Source organism: Rhinatrema bivittatum, chromosome 8 (genome assembly GCF_901001135.1).
Source record: "Rhinatrema bivittatum chromosome 8, aRhiBiv1.1, whole genome shotgun sequence".
NCBI classification, from domain to species: Eukaryota; Metazoa; Chordata; class Amphibia; order Gymnophiona; family Rhinatrematidae; genus Rhinatrema; species Rhinatrema bivittatum.
In genome coordinates this window covers 133,143,544-133,163,128 of record NC_042622.1, presented here as the reverse complement: position 1 = coordinate 133,163,128, position 19,585 = coordinate 133,143,544, and the positions used below count along the sequence as shown (strand labels likewise).

General features: G+C 45.9%; 1 protein-coding gene across 3 annotated transcripts in view; it reads left to right on the top strand.

Moving 5' to 3' along the window:
- The window catches only part of ARRDC1 (arrestin domain containing 1), a 201,869-nt gene that overhangs the window by 106,571 nt on the left and 75,713 nt on the right, over window positions 1-19,585 (top strand). For all 3 annotated transcript variants that reach the window (XM_029611468.1, XM_029611467.1, XM_029611469.1), the window contains exons 3-4: window positions 1,923-1,973; window positions 14,671-14,825. In XM_029611468.1, the coding sequence (XP_029467328.1) occupies window positions 1,923-1,973; window positions 14,671-14,825 (206 nt within the window). The remainder of the gene's footprint in view (window positions 1-1,922; window positions 1,974-14,670; window positions 14,826-19,585) is intronic.

The window sequence follows — 19,585 nt, the reverse complement described above, 5'->3', positions numbered from 1 at the left end:
ATTTTACTTACTGTATCGCGCGGGAATGACTAATAGGGCCATCAACATGCATGTGCATGTTGCGGGCGCTATTAGTCTCGGGGGGTTGGACGCACGTTTTCGACTCGCTATTACCCCTTACTGAATAAGGGGTAAAGCTAGCACGTCAAACACGTGTCCAAATGCCGGTTAACAGTGCATTCCGTCGGAGCGCACTGTACTGTATCGGGCTGATAATTTGAAAGGACAGCATCATAAACCTTGCTGCCACTGAATCAGTCTTGCTGCTTTTTCTTCCTCCTCTTAAATCCAGCAATTTAGACACAGCATTAAATGCTAACTTACAGCACTCTACCCAAGAACTGTAAGGTGCTGCAAGTGGCTTATACCAGCAGTTTGCATATCTGAATAGGCTCAGATGGTATGTTAGGAATTTGTTGTAGCTTGCTGCTCTCTAGTGGGAAGAATGGGTGCTACAAGTTGACATTAATTCTAAAAGTAGAACTTGATGTTTTTTGTTGTGCCCTAAAAATCTTTTTTTAATGTGGTGAGGGGGAAGTCTGTTTTACACAAGGCATAATGGTTCTGTATCTGATGTGAATTAGGTGGCTTGGTCAGCAAGAGTAAGTTACTAGGGCTACCTTAGTCTGTATGGTGAACTATAAATTGGCGGGCATGCAGTGGAGATGATATGGCTGAGAGAGGTTGATGAAGTGATTTTTATGGGCAGCTTTGGTTCCAATAATAGCTTCATGCAGTTGTTGGGCATGTCTTGTTTTTGTCCAAGGCTTGCTTAGGATAAATGTGCATATAAATTCCCATATGGAAACATACCCTCTTCCTCCTGCTCCCCCCCCCCCCTATACACAATCATACAGGCTTTCAATTATTGATGTAAAGTTCATGTATTGGCAAAACATTTGCCTATTACATGTTTAAAGTTACAAATATGGGTGGGTACATGTTGAAGCTTTACTGAATGTGTAGTTCTTTTTTTTATGTATGTACATTTTGTAAACTGATTTATAGAGGATGTGGTATAGAAATACCTTTAAATAAAAGCTGGATGGGCTGGGGGAACTGTGATATTAATAGGCGTTCATATAGGGTTCAGATACAACAGAGGAGCTGTGCAAGACCTGGCATTGAGATGAGCAGGAGCTATAGCAAGCCTATCCCGACTGAACTGTACAAAGCTGGAGACCTGAAGAGCAGTCCTGTCTTATTTCAGGATTAAGCTATGTTAAGGGTGGTGCTACAGGTTAGGGCTGCAGCACATTAGCAGAGCTCTGAGAAGAGGGAAGAGAGCATGGTACCTGTGAAATCATTACCCTAATAAAGGAGTACATTTGTACCTCCGAACGAGTATGCCTAAGAAAATGAAATGCTAGTATGGCTAAATATAAGTCCTGAAGAATCAGTCTGGATTTTGTTCCAAAAAGGTCATGTAGCATATCTTTAATGCCTTAACACTTTGCTCAAATTGTTCCAGGTGTGCTATACTTTACTATTACTAGTAGAGGTGAAGGATCATCATTTGTGGCTAAATAAGGGTGCCTCGTATCAGGCAATCTGCTCTCCGCGAGCCACCAATTTTATAATCCTATTTATAAAAAAAAAAAAAAAAAAAAAGTTTAATGCATTTAAAACGTGTTTTGTATCATTCGGTATCCAGTTGTCCTTGGCTTCAGTGGCTGATTCCCCTCTGCATCAGGGGGAATAAACTTGTAACCATGTTATCTTAAAGCAGATTGAAGCCGTGCACAGTTAGATACTGAGAGCAAATGGCCCAATATTAAAAACACTTATGTAGTCACATATGATGGTCCTTCATTTCTGCTAATAATAAAGTATAGCATATCTACAAAGTATTTGAGACATTTTTGTGTCTAGTGTTTTGACTTTTAATTTAACACATTTTTTAATGTCTCTTCCTCTTGCAGGGACCTTGAGTGCAGGAGAACATAGCTTTCCATTCCAGTTTCTTCTCCCAGGTAAAGTGGAAAGCCTAATTTGTATTGGTTTAACATGCATGTGCTAATCAGTTTCTAGTCCTGTGCCATTCAGCACTGAGCTCACTCTGGAAAGAGGCAGGTGAGTAAAGCAGGCCTTTGTTGTGACCTGGCTGTTCAGTTGACCTCTTGCTCAGTGAAAGTATTGGAAATGGGGATGGTTGTCAGGAACAGATGTCACTGGGCTATTATCTATTGACATTCACTCCTGAAAGAATCTCCCTGAGCTGTACAGAATTGCAGATTGACCTGGGACTCAAAATTTATCATCAGATTTGTGTCTTAAGACCTGCCTCTTTAGTCATCTGTAATGCATTTTAGGGTCTCTGGGATCTTGTAGGTTTGGTATTGGGAGTGATCATGACATTAACGAAGCTTTGCATTAAGGCTGGGTCTGTTTCCGTATGCCCATGTTTCTTTATTTTTGTCATCATGTAATCTGAATAAGATGAGGATGCTGTGTATTTAGGTGACATTCTTTTAGGCACATGCTATATTATATTGTACTGTACTAAAAATTTTAGCTCTGTACTGAGAATTGTTATGCTTCATTTCTTGTAATCTGTCTTGAACCTGAATATTCCAGATGAAAGAATATAGAGACCTGTTAGATTGACTTGGAGATAGACCTGGGTAGAGTGACTTCTGGTTAGCTGCTCCCCCCTCTTATTTTTATTTATTTTTTTTTTTTTTAAAACCTTTTATAGATATGAACGGGGCGGGTTGCAGGAAAATAGCCCGGGGATTTTTCCAAAACTAACCCATGGGATATCTGTCTTGACTCTCTCTCATGCATTTTCCCTGCCATGCATGCTTCAACAGCTCCAAAAAATCCGAGCCAAACTCACTTGTGAGAGGTACATCATGTGAGTTAAGTCCCACATAAATTGTATATTTTCCTAAATAAGTAGCAGAGCATATCCTAGGCCAGGGATGAGCAATCGGAGCTGCAATCACCCTTCCACTCATGCAATCAGTTGGGCCCCCCACAAGTTTGGTTAAATCTCATACTGTATATACCTATAATCTATATACAGTTGTGCTCATAAGTTTACATACCCCTGGCAGAACTTGTAAAGATGTGTAGCATTTTAAGAAAACATGAATGATCGGACAAAACACGTCTGTTATTTTTAATGTTTCAAATGAAACTATTATGCATCACAGAATAGCACAATTATTAAACCATAGCAATAAAGAAAATAATAAAATGGTCCTGTTCAAAAGTTTGCATACCTTACTTCTTATCGTGTATTGCCCCCGTTGCATCAATGACGGCTTGCAGTCTTTTGAGATAGTTGTGAATGAGGCCTTTATTTTCTCATATGGTAAAGCTTCCCATTCCTCTTGACAAAAAGCCTCCAGATCCTGTAAATTCTTTGGTTGTCTGGCATGAACTGCATGTTTCAGTTCTCCCCAAAGTGGCTCGATGTTGAGATCAGGAGACTGATGGCCACTCCAGAACTTTCATTTTCTTCTGCTGCAACCACTGAAGGGTTGACTTGGCCTTATGTTTCAAATCACTGTCATGTTGGAACGTCCAAGGGTGCCCCATGCATAGCTTCCTGGCTGATAAACGCAAATTCTCTTCCAATATTCTTATAAGAGCTACATTCATCCTGTCGTCAGTTTTGACTGACAGAATGTGCCGCTGTAGCTCACACACCACTAAAACAGCAGATATCCACCTCCATGCTTCAAGATAGGGATGTTGTGAGGTTAGGACTTTTCAGCTTGGAGAAGAGACGTCTGAGGGGGGATATGATAGAGGTGTTTAAAATCATGAGGGGTCTAGATCGGGTAGATATGAATCGTTTTTTTACTCTTTCGGATAATAGACTGGGGGCACTCCATGAAGTTAGCATGTGGCATATTTAAAATTAATCGGAGAAAGTTCTTTTTCACTCAACGTACAATTAAACTCTGGAATTTGTTGCCAGAGGATGTGGTTAGTGCAGTTAGTATAGCTGTGTTTAAAAAAGGATTTGATAAGTTCTTGGAGGAGAAGTCATTACCTGCTATTAATTAAGTTGACTTAGATAATAACCGTTGCTAGTAATAGCGGTGGTTAACATGGAATAGACTTAGTTTTTGGGTACTTGCCAGGTTCTTATGGCCTGGATTGGCCACTGTTGGAAACAGGATGCTGGGCTTGATGGACCCTTGGTCTGACCCAGTATGGCATTTTCTTATGTTCTTCATAGGCCTTGTAGACTCCTCTCCAAACTTAGCATTTATGGTTGTGACCATCAAGTTCAGTTTTGATCTCATCACTCCATATTTTGTTCCAGAAGTGTTGAGGCTTCTCTAGGTTCTGTTTGGCATATTGGAAATGGGCTGTTCTATGGCAATGGTGTAGCAATGGCTTTTTTTTTTTCTGGCAACTCCACCATGCAGCCCATTTTTGTTCAAGTAACTCCTTATCGTGCATGCTGAAACACCCACATCACTTTTTATTTCAGTAGAAGTTGCTGGTGGGTTTTTCTTTGCATCAAGACAAATTTTCCTGGCAGTTCTGTCTGAAATCTTTTAGTCACCACGGCTTGGTATTAAAAGAACCCAAAATTTCCACTTCTTGATCAGAGTTTAATCATTACAGATTGGCATTTTCAAATCTTTGGATATCTTTTTATATCCTTTTCCTGATTTTATAAAGTTGAACTACTCTTGCTATAAAATACTTTAAGTTCTTTTGCTTTCCCCACGTGTGTCAACCTGAGTATATTATCAGGCCAAACATTCAAGGGTATGTAAACTCTTGAACAGGACCATTTTATTATTTCCTTTCTTTGGTTTGTTTAATGATTGTACTATTCTGTAATGCATAAAGTAGTTTAGTTTGAAATGCATTAAAAACAGATGTTTTTGTCTGATCACTCGTGTAGCATCTTACAAATTCTGCCAGGGGTATGTAAACTTATGATCACAACTGTAAACTGGATTTCTGGTCTGGTGTTAGTCTTTTGCCAATCGGCCAGCTTTGCACCAGTTGCTGGCTAATGACAACCACACTGCCAGCCACTGTGAGACTCTGACACATACACAGTCAAATCCCTACTTTGTATTTGTGTGTGTGTATGAGTTGCTCTCGCACGCTCTTTGACCCAAAGACACGTGCACGCACATTCTTGATCTTAGTTTGTGGGTGTAACTTTGTCACAGTGTCTCTCTGTCACCCATCTACACACACTAAGACATAATTATGTACGTGGGGGGGGGGGGGGGAGAGGTTCTCTTTCCCCATTGTTGTGCTGCTGCTCATGTGCTCAACTAGTGAGTGCCCCACTCCAGCACAAGGGTGGGGTTTTGTTTGGTTTTTTTTTTTGCTTGCCAACATGCAGCTGTCCCCTCCCTTTCCCATTTCTACCCTTCTTGGAATCCCTACCCTCCAAGAAGCTCACTGGTTTCACAGCTAGGAGCCCCCCTCAGAGCTCATCTCAGATAGAAGCCTCTCCAATACTGCACAGGCACTTTTTCCTGGCTTACTTTATCCTCTCCCTTTCTTCGACTGTAGCTTGCCGCTTCCCCATGCTCCATCACCCCCCACCACTCCAGGGCATTCCCATGGACTGTGTGCCGCAGTCTGCTGCCTTTATGGTTCTCCAGCTCTATTCCAGCGGAGAGGGAACCAGAAGTGATTTATGCTGCTGTTCCTCCAGGGCTTTAAAAGAAAAATGAAGGCCTGGCTGAGAGTGAGGCGAGCCACTAACCCACAGCAGCACAGCTCCAGCTGGAATTCTGTTTTCCCACGTGGAGCCAGTGCAGCTAGGGCTGGTGCAAGAGTATTGGGCGCCCTAGGTGAATCTCACACCCCTGCCTCTCTCCCCCACACAAAATTTAAATTATTAATTTATAAGATATTACATGAAAAAGGACATTCAAAGTACATTTTAAGGTAAAAATGCACTTCTGTGATGTTAACCAGAAAACCTTGCAAGAAGAAAAATAAAAAATAAAGATACTTGACACCCATCATGTATGACACCCATCATGGGTGTGAGCATGACCCTCAAAGCCAAGAGTCAACTGAATTACAATATAGTAAACCTATCATATCAAAATAGTACTAGCTTCCAGCACTTAAACAGTAATATATAAAATCAAAAGATGGGTGCTCAAACCTACCTGTATGTTGGATTGTGCTGGTATTATACTTAATGCAAGGCAGTCATTTTGTGTTCTGTGAATGCACATTCTTACTCATTTACCAGACTTCAACTATGTAGACAAGTCGTTTTTTTTTTAATATAATTTAAAATAATGTAATGGCTGCTCACATCCTTTTTTTCAATAGGTCCCAAACTTGGTTTGACATCAGACACATCTGAGGTCCTATGGCAGCCATATTGCAATGTCTTGAAACTGCGGTTCGTATTAAAATTACTTAGTAGACAATACAACTAAATTTAATTATCATGTGGTTATTTTTCCATATTCAAGAAACACAAATTGCTGCCTTGCACCAAGTACGATACCAGCACAGTTCCATATACAGGTTTCTTGAGCATCCATCTTTGATTTTGTAGATTACACGTTTGATGGGCTTCCTGGTATTTGTAGCTGTCACTTAAATAGTGACAGTCCTATTAATGGAAAGGTAACACTGCAAATATTACACCAGTACACCTCCTGTTAGGAAAACAGAACAAGCTAGGCTGTATTAGATCCCTGTATAGACTGCACACTAGCAGAATATCTCATCTCAGACACAGGCAAAATACTGAAAGACCCTCACCAGAGTAGAGACCATAAAGTATAAATAGAAATATGCAAACTGAAACTGGAAACCACAGCAAGCCAGACTCTGTATGCAGTGTAACAATGGAAAAACACTATTCCTCATGAAACATCAGAAAATAAAATCAAGACATAAGTTATCAATATTAAACCATACTAATAAATGTATTTCAAAACAGTTAATGAATAGAATGTCTATTAAAAGCTGATATATAATTTTTTTTCTCAAACATCTGTAAAATATTGCTAAATATTTTGACAAAGCAGAATGGACTGCAAACACTAATTTTACAACATTCAGTCACTGTTGGTTTTGTAAAGATAATGTTACACTGCTTTTTGAAAAACCTAAAAAAATATTTTGTAAAGGTGAATGATTAGTATGGGCAGTCTTGGCACTTTGCTGTGCATATCATGCAGTCAGGCTTGCTGTCACCTTATTTCTATTTTGTTGCAAATTGATAAATATTTGTGCGGCTGGATGTTGTAAAATTAATATTTACCGTCCCATCTGCTTTGTCATTGATTTCCTTTTATTTTGGGATTTTTTGGACTTTTTTTCTTTGTGGCAAAATATTTTATAACATCAAACATCCAATAATGAAAATTTATAAGAATTAAAAAATCCCCCCATCTCTCAATACCTGGGAGCTTTTGATTCTAGTCACCATGAGATTGTTGTGGATTAGATGAGGGGGGAGAGATGCACAAATTTTCTTCCCTCTGTGCTCAGTCACAATCACTGCACAAACATGCAAGCTCACTCTTTCACTCTCACGTTCACGCACACTTGCTTACAAGCTCTTGTACACGTACTCTGACACACACACACACTATCATGTTCTCACACATGCATGCTTGCTTGCTTACATCCATTCTCTCTCATTCTCCACACATGCACTCTCTCGCACTCACACACACTCTCATGCTCATGCAAACATGCATACTCGCTTACAAGCACTTGCTCATATTTCGCCCCTTGGTCTCTAAATTAAACAGAGAGGGCTTTTACTTGCAAGTCAGGGGGGATCCAGGCTGGGATGCCTGCCTGTTAATCCTGGAAGTGCCCCATGGTGTGGGAAGAGGCTCTGATCCTGTGGTAGGGTAGTGATATAAGGGCTATCTTTTTTGCAGTGGCCGAGCATAAAGGGGGGTGCCAGTGGGAGGCCTTCAGCTGGAGGTGAGACGGCAGCGCCGGAGCTCTGCTGGCTACCTCCCATTAGCAGAAAACGAGCATAGCAGAGATGCATGGGGAAGCTGTGCAAGTGCTTACTTTTTCCACAGTGCTGCAGGTGAAGGGGTGTCTGAGGAGAGCAGGGAACAGGCCTTAGTCCCATGCTACTGTGATGCCAGTTGGGGAGGAGGAAAAGCATGTCCCATGCTGCCACCACCACTATCTTGAACTAGAAACCAGACCATGGAGAGGTTTCAGCTCTCTGAAAACTGCTACTGCAAGGCTGGTGTTGGTTGCAGCAGCCCTGCGAGCATGGGGGCCATTGACTAACACCAACCCACGTGATTAGCCGGATCGCCCACCGGGGCGTGTCCAAAGCCCTCATAGGCAAATCTACTCCGGATATGAAATATGAGAAACATTGTATAAAACAAATTGGCAGTCAGGCAATTTGTTTAAAAAAACAAACATCAAAACAAAGGAAAATAAGAAAAGCCCTAGTAAATGTTCTAATTCACAGGTTTAAGATTAACACTACTTGTGGCCCCTAGGAAGACTCAATGCTGGGGAACTCTTAAGCGGAGGCACTTGGTGTCTTCATTTTAGACTTGCTTTTGGGCAATATACCCAAATGTTCAGGCTCTACAAAGGTGTAATCATCCTGATGCAAGGAAACTTAAGGGAAAAAAAATCAGTGACTTATGGTCTTAAACACCTTTTGATTTCCCAGACTATGGGTATGTCCCAGTGCACTCTGATTATGCAGTTTTCACTGATGCTATGGACTTTAAGGTTTATTGTAAACTTTCCACAACCAGGAAAAGAGAGCAGTTCTGCACTTTGTAGGCAAACCAATTATAAAGAATAGTGCAGAAAAAATGAAAGTCCACACAAAGATTTTTAATAATTATCATCAAAATTTACTATTAGTACGACAACTCCACTATTTCAATGAGAATTACATCAGATTCAAGCAGGTTCCCCGACACGGAACCTGTGTTTCGCCGCAAGTGCACTCCCGGCCATCTTTTATGTAAGAAATGCACAAACTTTACAAGCTGATTTCTGTCCCTCCCGACGCAGCCTTGCGGCGAAACACGGGTTCCGTGTCGGGGGACCTGCTTGAATCTGATGTCGTTCTCATTGAAATAGTGGAGTTGCCGTACCAATAGTAAATTTTGATGATAATTATTAAAAATCTTTGTGTGGAGTTTGTTTTTCTGCACTATTCTTTATGATTGGTTTATTGTAAACTTTCACAGAGCTGCACTAACAAAGTGACAAATACCTAAAACCATTAAGCAGTATTTGCATGTCTGTTTGTACATAGAAGGCACCAAGATGCAGAGAGAATTTGATTTCCAAGGTGTGTTTAGCCCTTGCTTATCACAAACCTTTGGGGGTTAGGGATGCACTGTTTAAAACAATTAAGCTCTTCAGTAATTGCAGTTCTCCAAGGACAAGCAGGATGATAGTCCTCACACATGAGTGCATCATCAGATGGAGCCTGGCATGGAACTTTGATCTCAAAGAATCTAGAACTTTTAACCATGCTCTGCTGAGCATGTGCAGCTGTATCACCCTGCCCCCTAGGCAGAGTCACTCAGTCTTTTGTGTTTCACAGAGCTGTGTGGTCCCTGGAGCCGTGTCTCTCACGGTATTCAGGTTTGCATGCTCCTCAGTTTTTATAAGTGTCTTTTTTTTTCTAGAGCTGCAGCTGTTTTATTTCTTCTACCTTACAGTAGTTTTATTTCTTTTCCTTCTTTTCTCTATCTGCTAGCTGCATGGTGGACCTTAGTCACTGTGCAGTCTGGAAAAGGCTATTTCTATCCATTAAACAAAAACAATACTGCACCGGCTGTTTAGTATCTGTCCTCTCCTTGCTCTGTCTATTTTTGTACCTTTTGTCAACTGCTGGCGGAACTGAGTGAATGCATTTCGTGGGTGATCCGTGTAGGCCGCTGAGCCTGGGGACTCACCTGAACTCTATCCGGGCATGAGTTCCATGTCATTTCACCAATTGATCAGCATCGATGTAGGTTCAGACACTGCAGAGATCGAGGACCACACTGTTACTGGGAGGGGGAGAGCTTATCCTCCACACATTCAAAGGATTAAGCTCCACAAGCAGGATCCCTGGATGATGTAGCCTCCCTTCCTGCTTGCCAATGATGGTAGTGTAGTCTCCTTGAGAGAGGGTGAGCAGGAGCCTGAGCAAGCAGCTTGCTGCCACACCTTCAGTGCCATGCCCAGTTACTGTTCCCATGCACATCTGTAACCAGCACTCGCTTGATCTGACACATCGATGTCAGGACTGCTTTGGGAACCAGGACTGCCATTGAGCACCATAGTCACCCTTGATGCCATCAAGCTGCTGGGGTGCCCTCTGCCATCATTGTGCGTTACTGCCCTCGATGCCATAAGGGCCTTCTGTGCCTTATGCATCTGGGCACATGGAGTCTCGATGCAGAGCAGTCATCGAGCACCTTGGGTCTCAATGTGGTGGAGTAGTTGCATGACCTCTAGTGTCAGGGACCAGGTCTGCCATCAAGGGCCATGGTCCCCCTTGATGCCATCAGAGCTACCCTCTGTCGATGCCCCCTGTCCCATTGGTGCGTGAGTGGTCAATCTCTGTGCCATTGAGGTCCATGGCCTTGATGCCATCAAGGTGCAGGGCCCCCATGGAGGCCATTGTGTGTTGGCCATCAATGCTTTTGTTGCCATTCTAGACTATGTCTAGCACCACCAATGAGGCATTGGGATCACCATTGAGCGCCCTGGTTGTCCCAGAGGCAGTCAACCACTAGGGCTGTTAAGAGCCCTCACGTGACAGGATTTCGAACTTGACTGGATCAAGCACCAGGGTCTTCACTTACTCAAAGCAACCTGGTATGCCAAGGCATCCAGGTGCAGTGGTCTGGTCTGCCCTTGAGTCTCCTTGCTGGTGTCCCAACAGGGCACTGAAGGACATTGCGTCTCATCACTGGCCTATGGCTATCTGGCACCATGAATGGCACTGGGATCGGGGGGCATTGGAGGCTTCACCTGGATTTGTGCACCATCGATGTTAATGAGTGCTAGTGAGGCTATCGTCGGCCATAGCTGCTGGCAAGGGTCACTATCGAGCTAGCATCAATGTCCTCTGACAAATAGGTGAGCTGGGGGAGGACTGTTGATGGCACTGGCAGTTTCTCTGAGCACCAGTGAGGCATGTCAGGGCTACAGAACCTCTGCCTGCAGGCACCCCTGGCATCCTTGATACCAGAGTTGCTATTGGTACTGCCAGGCAGTTGAGGTCCAAAGATGCCTGTAACACCAGTCACTGATCAAGATTTGGTCATGCACTGTTGACGCCCTGGGTACAGCGTCATTTGGTGCCCTTTAATATGATCCATTGTTGGTGAATGCAAAAGCGATATGGGCCCTATGGGCATAGTCACCACCATGGGCACTAGTGGATGTGGTTGCATGCTGCAGGATACGACCGCAGAGCATCATGGGCACTGTCGGTCACAATGGACTTTGTTGCTGTCGTTCCATGAGGGAAACTGCAGTGAGCTGTGTCCAGCCTCTTGGAGCATTATCAGGTACTGGAGGGGGTGACTCCATAAAACACCACCCACCACCATACCATACCCAGAGCCCCGGTGGTACTGGGGATGCCATCACACTGTTCTTATGCACTCCACTGGGAGTTACTGTAACAGTGGAGCACAGCAAGGCCGTACTCAAAGTGCCTCAGGCAATGACAGGCGGCATTCTCCCTGACTGTGCAGTTCTCAGCCATGCCAGGGTTCTGCCATTGTCACGTCAAGGTCTGTCTCTTCATTCATTTTGTACTACAAAGTGCTGGGGAGCACTGGCGAGGAAGGTGTTATCACATACTCTGATTTGCCTTTTGGCAGCATGCAGCAGCCGACTCTAGCAAGTGGTGCTCAGTCCTTAGTGTCATGGGATTTTACCCACAAGCACAGCAAGTGGGGGTCATAGGTGTACCACCATCCATAGGATGGGATACCACTGGACCACAGGTCTGCCATAGGACTGTGTTCCTAATCAAACCTTAAGGGGAGTAGACACCAGGAGGGGTAGTATCAGTCTTCTTCCTCAGAAGAGGAATGTCTTTCAGCCCCCTTCCATGTCACAATCCCTCCAAGGCAGGCTTATCACAAAACTGGAGGCTCAATTCTTTGAATCTGTGCATCTCCTTGTAGGCCAGGACTGGGGAACGGCAGCAGCGGTCATCTGACAGTTGTTGCTACGGCCCCTTCATTGATTACTGTGGTGGCCTTCCCCATTCAAGGGTGGCTGCCAGTGGCAGATTGGTTGCTTCTTGAATCTCAGTGATCAATGTTTGTCTCAACTGGAGAGTTGACAGGTTTTTTGGTATCAGGAGGCTCCAATTGCCATTGCTTTCCTGTCCCTTCAGGAAAGGGGATTCAACTGGGTTCTGAGGCAACTCTAATGGGTTCCCCTCTGGACACCAGGTTGTCCACCCCTACAAGGGGTGTCCATCGTTCTCAGTTTCCTGGAGAATGCATGTCACGGTTTCTAGGATCTGAGCCAGTCTAGCAGTAGCGCACTCCTTAGGTCATCCTAAGGCATGACAGGTCTATTTCATGAGGGAGCCTTTCCAGAGTAGCTCCCCAGTGAAGATTAGGGATTTCTCCCATCCAGGAGTCACCTTTGATACCTGCTGAGCTCAATGGGCATTTTTTTTTATAAGGATCACTATTGCCAGTCATTCTTGCCTGTGGGACCCTGCCTGGGTGAGGAGAGTTCTAATCTATCTAAATGGCAAGTATGAGGGAGATGGGGGATGAGGGACCCCATAACAGAGGTGTTATTCTTTGGTTGCAGTGTCTTGCAAGCTATACTTTCCCATTTTAGGGATAATCCTGTCTGCGGACAGGAGTCCAGGTTCATACAATGTTTCCATTTACTGGACCACGTGCTTTCTTGGAGGAAGTATATGCTATCATGACTGAAATATTAATACCTAAGCTGGGTTTGGAGCAATCTGTTCTGAGATCACTCTTGCCCTCTCTTGGTACCTTTAGTTTCCAGGCCAGTGAAGAAATCCTGTACAACAGGGTTTTGCACTTGCAGCACCCCAGCTTCCTGTCTTCGTGGAGTGTTACTGGAATTCACTTAGTTTCAGCTGTTCCAAGCAGACTGAGGGCTCTGTCTCAGTGGGTAACTCCCTACTGGATGGATTCTGCAGTGAGTTATTCACTTGGGGTTACCCCTAGTGACTTGTGCTTACTCCAGCAGTCCAGCTATCTGCCTCTTTGTGTTCGTTGCTCCTAACTTCGGTAGCTCCCCCCCCCCCCCCCCCCCCCCCCCCCCCCCCCCCGTGAAATTCCAAGGCATTCATTGTATATCTTAATACCTGCACTTTTTCCCTATATTTTCGCCGAGCTCTGGATAATACTGCATTTAGCTTTTCTCACTTCACTAGGTTGCCCCAAGTGTCTTCCTGCTCACCTGAACTATCCTGTAGACAGAATGGATAGCTCTGCCCTCAACAGGATGCAGTGTGGGTGAGCTTCAGGCCTAATGTATCTCCCTGCTCAGGACTAGTGATCTCTCTCAGGGATTTCCTTTCATCCCCTGAAACTCTTGATGCTGTCCTGCTGGCTAGCTATGTCTGGTGCTTTGACACGTAGGGTCTGTCACAGACCCTGCCATTGTTGCTGATTATTCTTCCAAGCGTTGCTTAGGTTTTCTGCCCATATTGCCTATTAACCAAACATGGGCACACTTCTGCAGAGACATTCTGTCTTTTGGATGTCAGTGAGCTGCAGTTTTTCTGGGGAGTTCTCGAGCCCCAGTTGTTTTTTCAGTTATCTTGGCACACCGAAGAAAACAATGCGTCTTCATCCAAGAGTCCTTCTCTTTTTTTTTTTTCCTGTATCCAGGAGGTTCTAGACCAGCTATTGTCGGGGTTTACTGATCAGAAACCCTGCTTGTAATGCTTTCTGCTATGCAGAGTATGTTTCTTGCTGGCACTCGTATCACTCCCCTGCCTTAGGTGCCTCTGCTGCGCATTGCAGTTTTGTCTCTTTTCTATGGTTTTCTTTTTGTAGGACCCAACTCTTTTCCCACCTAGACCCCTTTTGTGGTCGGCTGCCTCACAGGCAAAAGGGAGAGAGGTGGTGCTTTTAGCACGGTGCAGTCCCCCCCCCCCCTCCCCCCCCCCCGTCCCCCCCCTTTTTTCCTACTCATAACCTATAGCCTGGGATTCACCCATGTGTGAGGACTACCATCCTACTTGTCCTTGAAGAAAGCAGAGTTGCTTACCTGTAACAGGTGTTCTCCAAGGACAACAGGATGTTAGTCCTCATGAAACCCACCTGCCTCCCCTGGGAGTTAGTTTCTCCATGTATTCGCTATACTATGGACTGAGGGATTTGCCTAGGGGGCAAGGTGAAGACTACAGCTACACATGCTCAGTAAGGCATGTTTGAAATTTCTAAATTCTTTGAGATCAAAGTTCTGTGCCGGGCTCCATTCAATTATTTATTTATTTATTTATTTAAAATTTTTATATACCGGCATTCATGTTGCAAACACATCATGCCGGTTTACATATAACAGGGGTGTACAGTGAACATTGTTACCTATGGTGAGGATTCACATCCTTCTGTTCTTGGAGAACCCCTCTTATATAGGTAAGCAACTCTGCTTTGTCTAGATATTGCTTCTGTTGAATGTCTGGCTGAAGTTTCCTGTTTACTTTGTTTCCCATTGCTCCATCCCTTCCAGATTCAGCTCCCTCTTCATTTGAAGGGCCATTTGGGAAAGTGACCCACCAGGTGCGAGCATTTATTGATACACCCCGATTTTCCAAGGACTACAAGTGTGCAAAGGTCTTCTACATTCTGGCTGCCCTTGACCTGAATGAAATCCCCGCCATTGAAGTGAGTTGCTGCTTTGGTTAACAGCCAAGTGGGTATACATAGGGCTCCTGTCCATAGCTTTTGAGAATTTGTGTAAGTAAAATACGCATTAGAGCATGGATCTGGAAACCAGAATCCTTAATATTTTACTTCATCATAGAATAGACGAAGCCTTTGAAAGTATGATGCAGGCTTTCCTCCATACTGACCCACCAGTGCTGCTCATCCCTTGAGTGCTTTATGGCAGAGATGAGGGCAGGTCAGGCAATTCCTCATTGGTCTATCAAGTCAAGATTGTCAGGAGCCTATTGCTAATTACCCCATTTTGAGATTGATTCCAGCCAGTGATTTTGAGGTGAAATTTTTTTTGTCAATATTTAGAATGAATATGATTGCAACCCTTCTCCAAGAACAAGCAGGATGGTAGTCCTCATACATGGATGACATCAGATGGAGCCCAGCCCGGAAAACCTTTGTCAAGTACCAGTGGAGTTGGTTCCTGTGCTGGTGGCAGTCCTGGTGGAACCGGAGGCTCGAAGCCCTGCATGGCCCGGCTGTCTGCCATGAGGTCTGTGTCCCAAGATGTCCGCGGTTGTGACCTCTGTGCCCAGATGACCCCTAAGGGCCGTTGGGCATGTCTTGATAAGATGGAAAAGTTATTTGGGTCCAAAAGATCGGATCCATCATCTGCTTTGGGGATCTCTACCCTGCTCGAAGGAGGTTCCAGTCTCAACCCCGTCGGAGTTTCCCCCCACCACCATTCCCCGGCCCTAAGTTAGGAGCTTGGGACCAAGCGTGGTCTTTGTTGTCCCATTCCAGGCAAAGACCGTGGTGATCATTGAGAGACTGAAGAAAGAGACATTAGTCATAGTCTTCCAAACCAGACCATGGACAGGCATCAGTCTCAGGTGGAGGAAGTGATTCCCTCCAACCCTTCTGAAGCCTCTAGGTGGCATCCACCAACACCAGTGGAGGGCTCAGAGCCCGCCATTGCTCTGGGGGACGTCCTGATTCTGCCTCCTCCTCAAGCCGTTTTGTCCTCTACTTCTTTTGAGGATGAGTTGGAGAGGTGTGGGCAGTCAGCCGAGCCCTGCAGGGCTTTGAGCCTCCAGTTCCACTGGGACCGCCAGTGCCGCAGGAGCAAACTCCACTGCTGCTGTACCTTCATTGGAATGGCTCGATATACTGCATGGTGGTCTACCGACACAGCTGGCACCGATGCCCCAAACCCCTTTGCAGCCTAAGGGAGCATTGCTTCCACCGCCGCCAGCCCCCCATCCCAGTGAGTGACTCCTCAGAGGAGGAAGGGGCATCTGGTTTGGCTCCCCCAGGGCCATTCGGTGCCCCCCCCCCCCTCGACACCGTTGGACCAGTCTGTGTTTTTACGGCCTCAAGGCCTGCAGATGCCTTCAGTTCCTTCTTCGTGCCTTCAAGGCCCGTGCTTCGGGCGCAGCTGGGTGTACCACCCCCTCCCCCCCCCCCCATATCCCAGGATGGATGCAGTGAAGGGGAGGCCCCTTATAATGACCCCAGGGAAGGGGAGGAATCCATGTCTTCCACTGAGGAATCAGAGGATCTGCCTTCAGAGCCCTCTCCACCAGAGGAGTGACTGAAATCTCCCCTGGAGGATCTCTTCTTTGCAGGGCTCGTAAAGGCCATGGCAGAATTGGTGCCTTTCCAGCTTTTAACAGAGGAAGACACTAGGCACAGGATGTTTGAGATTCTGCAATTCATGGATGCCTCAAGAGGTAGTGGCATTGCCAGTCCATGACATCTTCAAGGAACTGGTGGGCCTGCCTTTGGGAGCATCCCATCTCTGTGCCATTGGTGAAACATAAGACGGACGCAGTTTACCTAGTCCAGCCTACCACTGGTTTTGAGTGCAGACAGTTCCCTCATCAGTCAGTGGTGATAGAATCAGCCTTGAAGGAAAAGAGGGATCCGCACCCATGTCTCAGCCCTCCCCGGGGCGGTAACAGAGCCCTTGATTCTCTTGGATGCTGGGTATTTCAGGGCATGATGTTAACTGCCCGAATTGCTTGCTACCAATTATATATGGATTAGTACGCCTGGAACCTATGGAAACGGGCCCTTGAGTTTTTAATGAACGCCTACCACAACAATTCCAGGAGGATTTCCATAAGACTGTACAGCAGAGCCTTGAGTGTGATAAGCACAAAGTTCGCTCTGCTTATGACATCCGCTATGAGAACCGCTGCAGCAGGCATCAGCAGATGGCGTGGCTACGTGCCTCAGATCTGCACCCTGAAGTCCAGGACCGCATGGCTGATTTGCCATGTACAGGGGAAGATCTGTTTGTTTGGAGACAGAATTAAGGCGGCAGTGGCACAATTGAAGGACTATCTGGAGACCCTTCAGCAATTGTCAGCTAGTACCTCTGACACCCAACCGCCCAAGAAGCCACCTCTGCAATACCCAAAGAGGCCTTTTTACCAGCCACGCAAATACTACCTTCCAGCATAGAGGGCCAGGCCTCAATGGCCTTCTCCCAGAACGAAGCCAAGACAACCTTGGATGCCCCAGACAACCGCAGTTCCACCACAGAACCCTGACATGGAGTTTTGACTGGCAGCCAGGGAACATGAGCCAGCCCTCTCCGCAAGTCATCGGCTCCCCAGTCGGGGGGGTCAGCTCCAGCTGTTCACAGATCGGTGGACTTAGATTACATTGGATCTCCTGGATCCTGTCCATCATGTCAGAGCTACAGGTTGCATTTCCAGTGAGTTCCACCTCACCTCTGTGTCCCTGGTGCTCTCCTCCGGGGGATTTACAGATGCTTCGGGTAGAGTTCTCCGCCATCTAACCCATTCCCCTTGCCCTGCTGTCTGGGCGGTTCTGCTTCAGATATTTTCTAATTCCCAAGAAAACAGAAGGCTTCCGGCCCATCGTGGACCTGTGGGCCTTAAACCGTTTTTTGGTAAAGGAAAAGTTCAAAATGGTCTCATTGGGCACCATTTGATTTCCCTTCTCAAAACAGGAGACTGGTTCTGCTCCCTCAATCTAAAAGACGTGTACGCCCATATCGTCATCTTTCAGGTGGATCGTCAGTATCTGTGATTCCTAGTCAACGGGAATCGCTATCAGTATCATGTCCTGCCCTTTGGCCTGGCATCTGCACCCCATGTCTTTACCAAGTGTCTGGCAGTAATCAGAACCTATCTTGGGAGACGGGGAATTCGTGTCTTCCCGTACCTCGGCGATTGGCTTATCAAGAGCAACTCCAGACAAAGGGCACAGAATGCTCTGCATATCACAATCCAAATTTTGGAAACTCTGTGACTTCTGATCAACTATCCAAAATCCATCTCTAACCATCCTTGCAACTGGACTTCATTGGGGCTCAACTGGACACTGTCCAGGCAAAGGCTTTTCTGCCTCGGGACAGGGTAGAGACTCTCACTCAAGTGATCTCTCCGATTGTTCCCGTGTCTCAGCACACTAGTTTCTGTGCTTGCTGGACCACATGGCAGCAATGGTGCATGTCACTCCCTTTGCTAGACTGCACATGCACAGAGCACGTGGACGTTGCATTCTTAATGGTGTCAAGCTACCCAAAACCTGCGTGCTCGTGTCCTAATCGCCACACTGTTATGACAATCCCTCCAGTGGAGGGCAACTCCCCCTCTCAAATCTGGAACAGGGAATCCCCTTTTGGAGCTCACAACTCCAGGCTACCCTCACCACTAACGTGTCTCGGACGGGGTGGGGTGCACATGTTGCAGGCTTCCACACCCAGGGGCTTTGATCCGTGCAGGAATCACAGTCCCAGATGAATTTCTTGGAGTTGCAAGCAATTCGGTATGCCCTACAGGTGTTCAGAGACCAGCTTCTGAACAAGGTAGTTCTTGTTCAGACCTATAATCAGGTAGTTATATGGTATCTGGGGGAACAGGGTCCTTCATCCTCTGTCAGAAAGCAGTCCACATTTGGTCATGGCCATCGACAACTGCATCCTCCTCAGGGCGGTGTACCTCCCAGGGGTGGAAAATACCCTAGCAGACTCCTTGAGCCATGCCTTCTGACCTCACGAGTGGTCCCTTAGTCATGAGGTAGCGAACCAGATCTTTCGCTCATGGGGGACCCTGGACATAAACCTCTTAGTCTCCTTGGAGAATAGGAAGGTGGACCGCTTCTGTTTCCTAGGCCGGAAGAGCATCAGATCGATGGCGGATGTCTTTTCGATTCACTGGGGCACCAGGCTGCTGTACACTTATCCTCCCTTTCCTTTCATCTCAAACGGTCCAGAAACTTCAGCAGCATCAGGGTTCCATGATCCTGATCACCCCCTTTTGGCCCTGTCAGGTCTGGTTTCAGACACTACAGAACCTGGCCGGGCACCTCCCGATCCAGTTGGGGACAGCTCCAGACCTAATTACCCAGTACCAGAGCAGGTTCAGTCTCCCCAACCTCCAAGCCCTGGCTCACATTTTGGATGTTGTGACAGGGTGACTGTGCCAGGCCCTTGGCCTTTTGGAAGGGGAATTGTGTGTTCTGGAGTCCAGAAAACCCTCCACCAGGAAATCTTACAGTCTGAAGTGGAAGAGGTTTGCAGCTTGTTGCAAGGAACACGGTCTGGATCCCTTCTCTTGTTCCCCACCAGTGCTCTTAGATATAATTGTTCCTCTCTGAATCTGGCCTGCAGACCCCATCAGTGATGGTTCACCTGAGTGCCATTGGGGTATGGATGGTACTGCGATCTCTTCTCACCCACTTGTAGGGTGATTTATGAGGGGCTTATTATAAGGACCTGAAGTACCTTT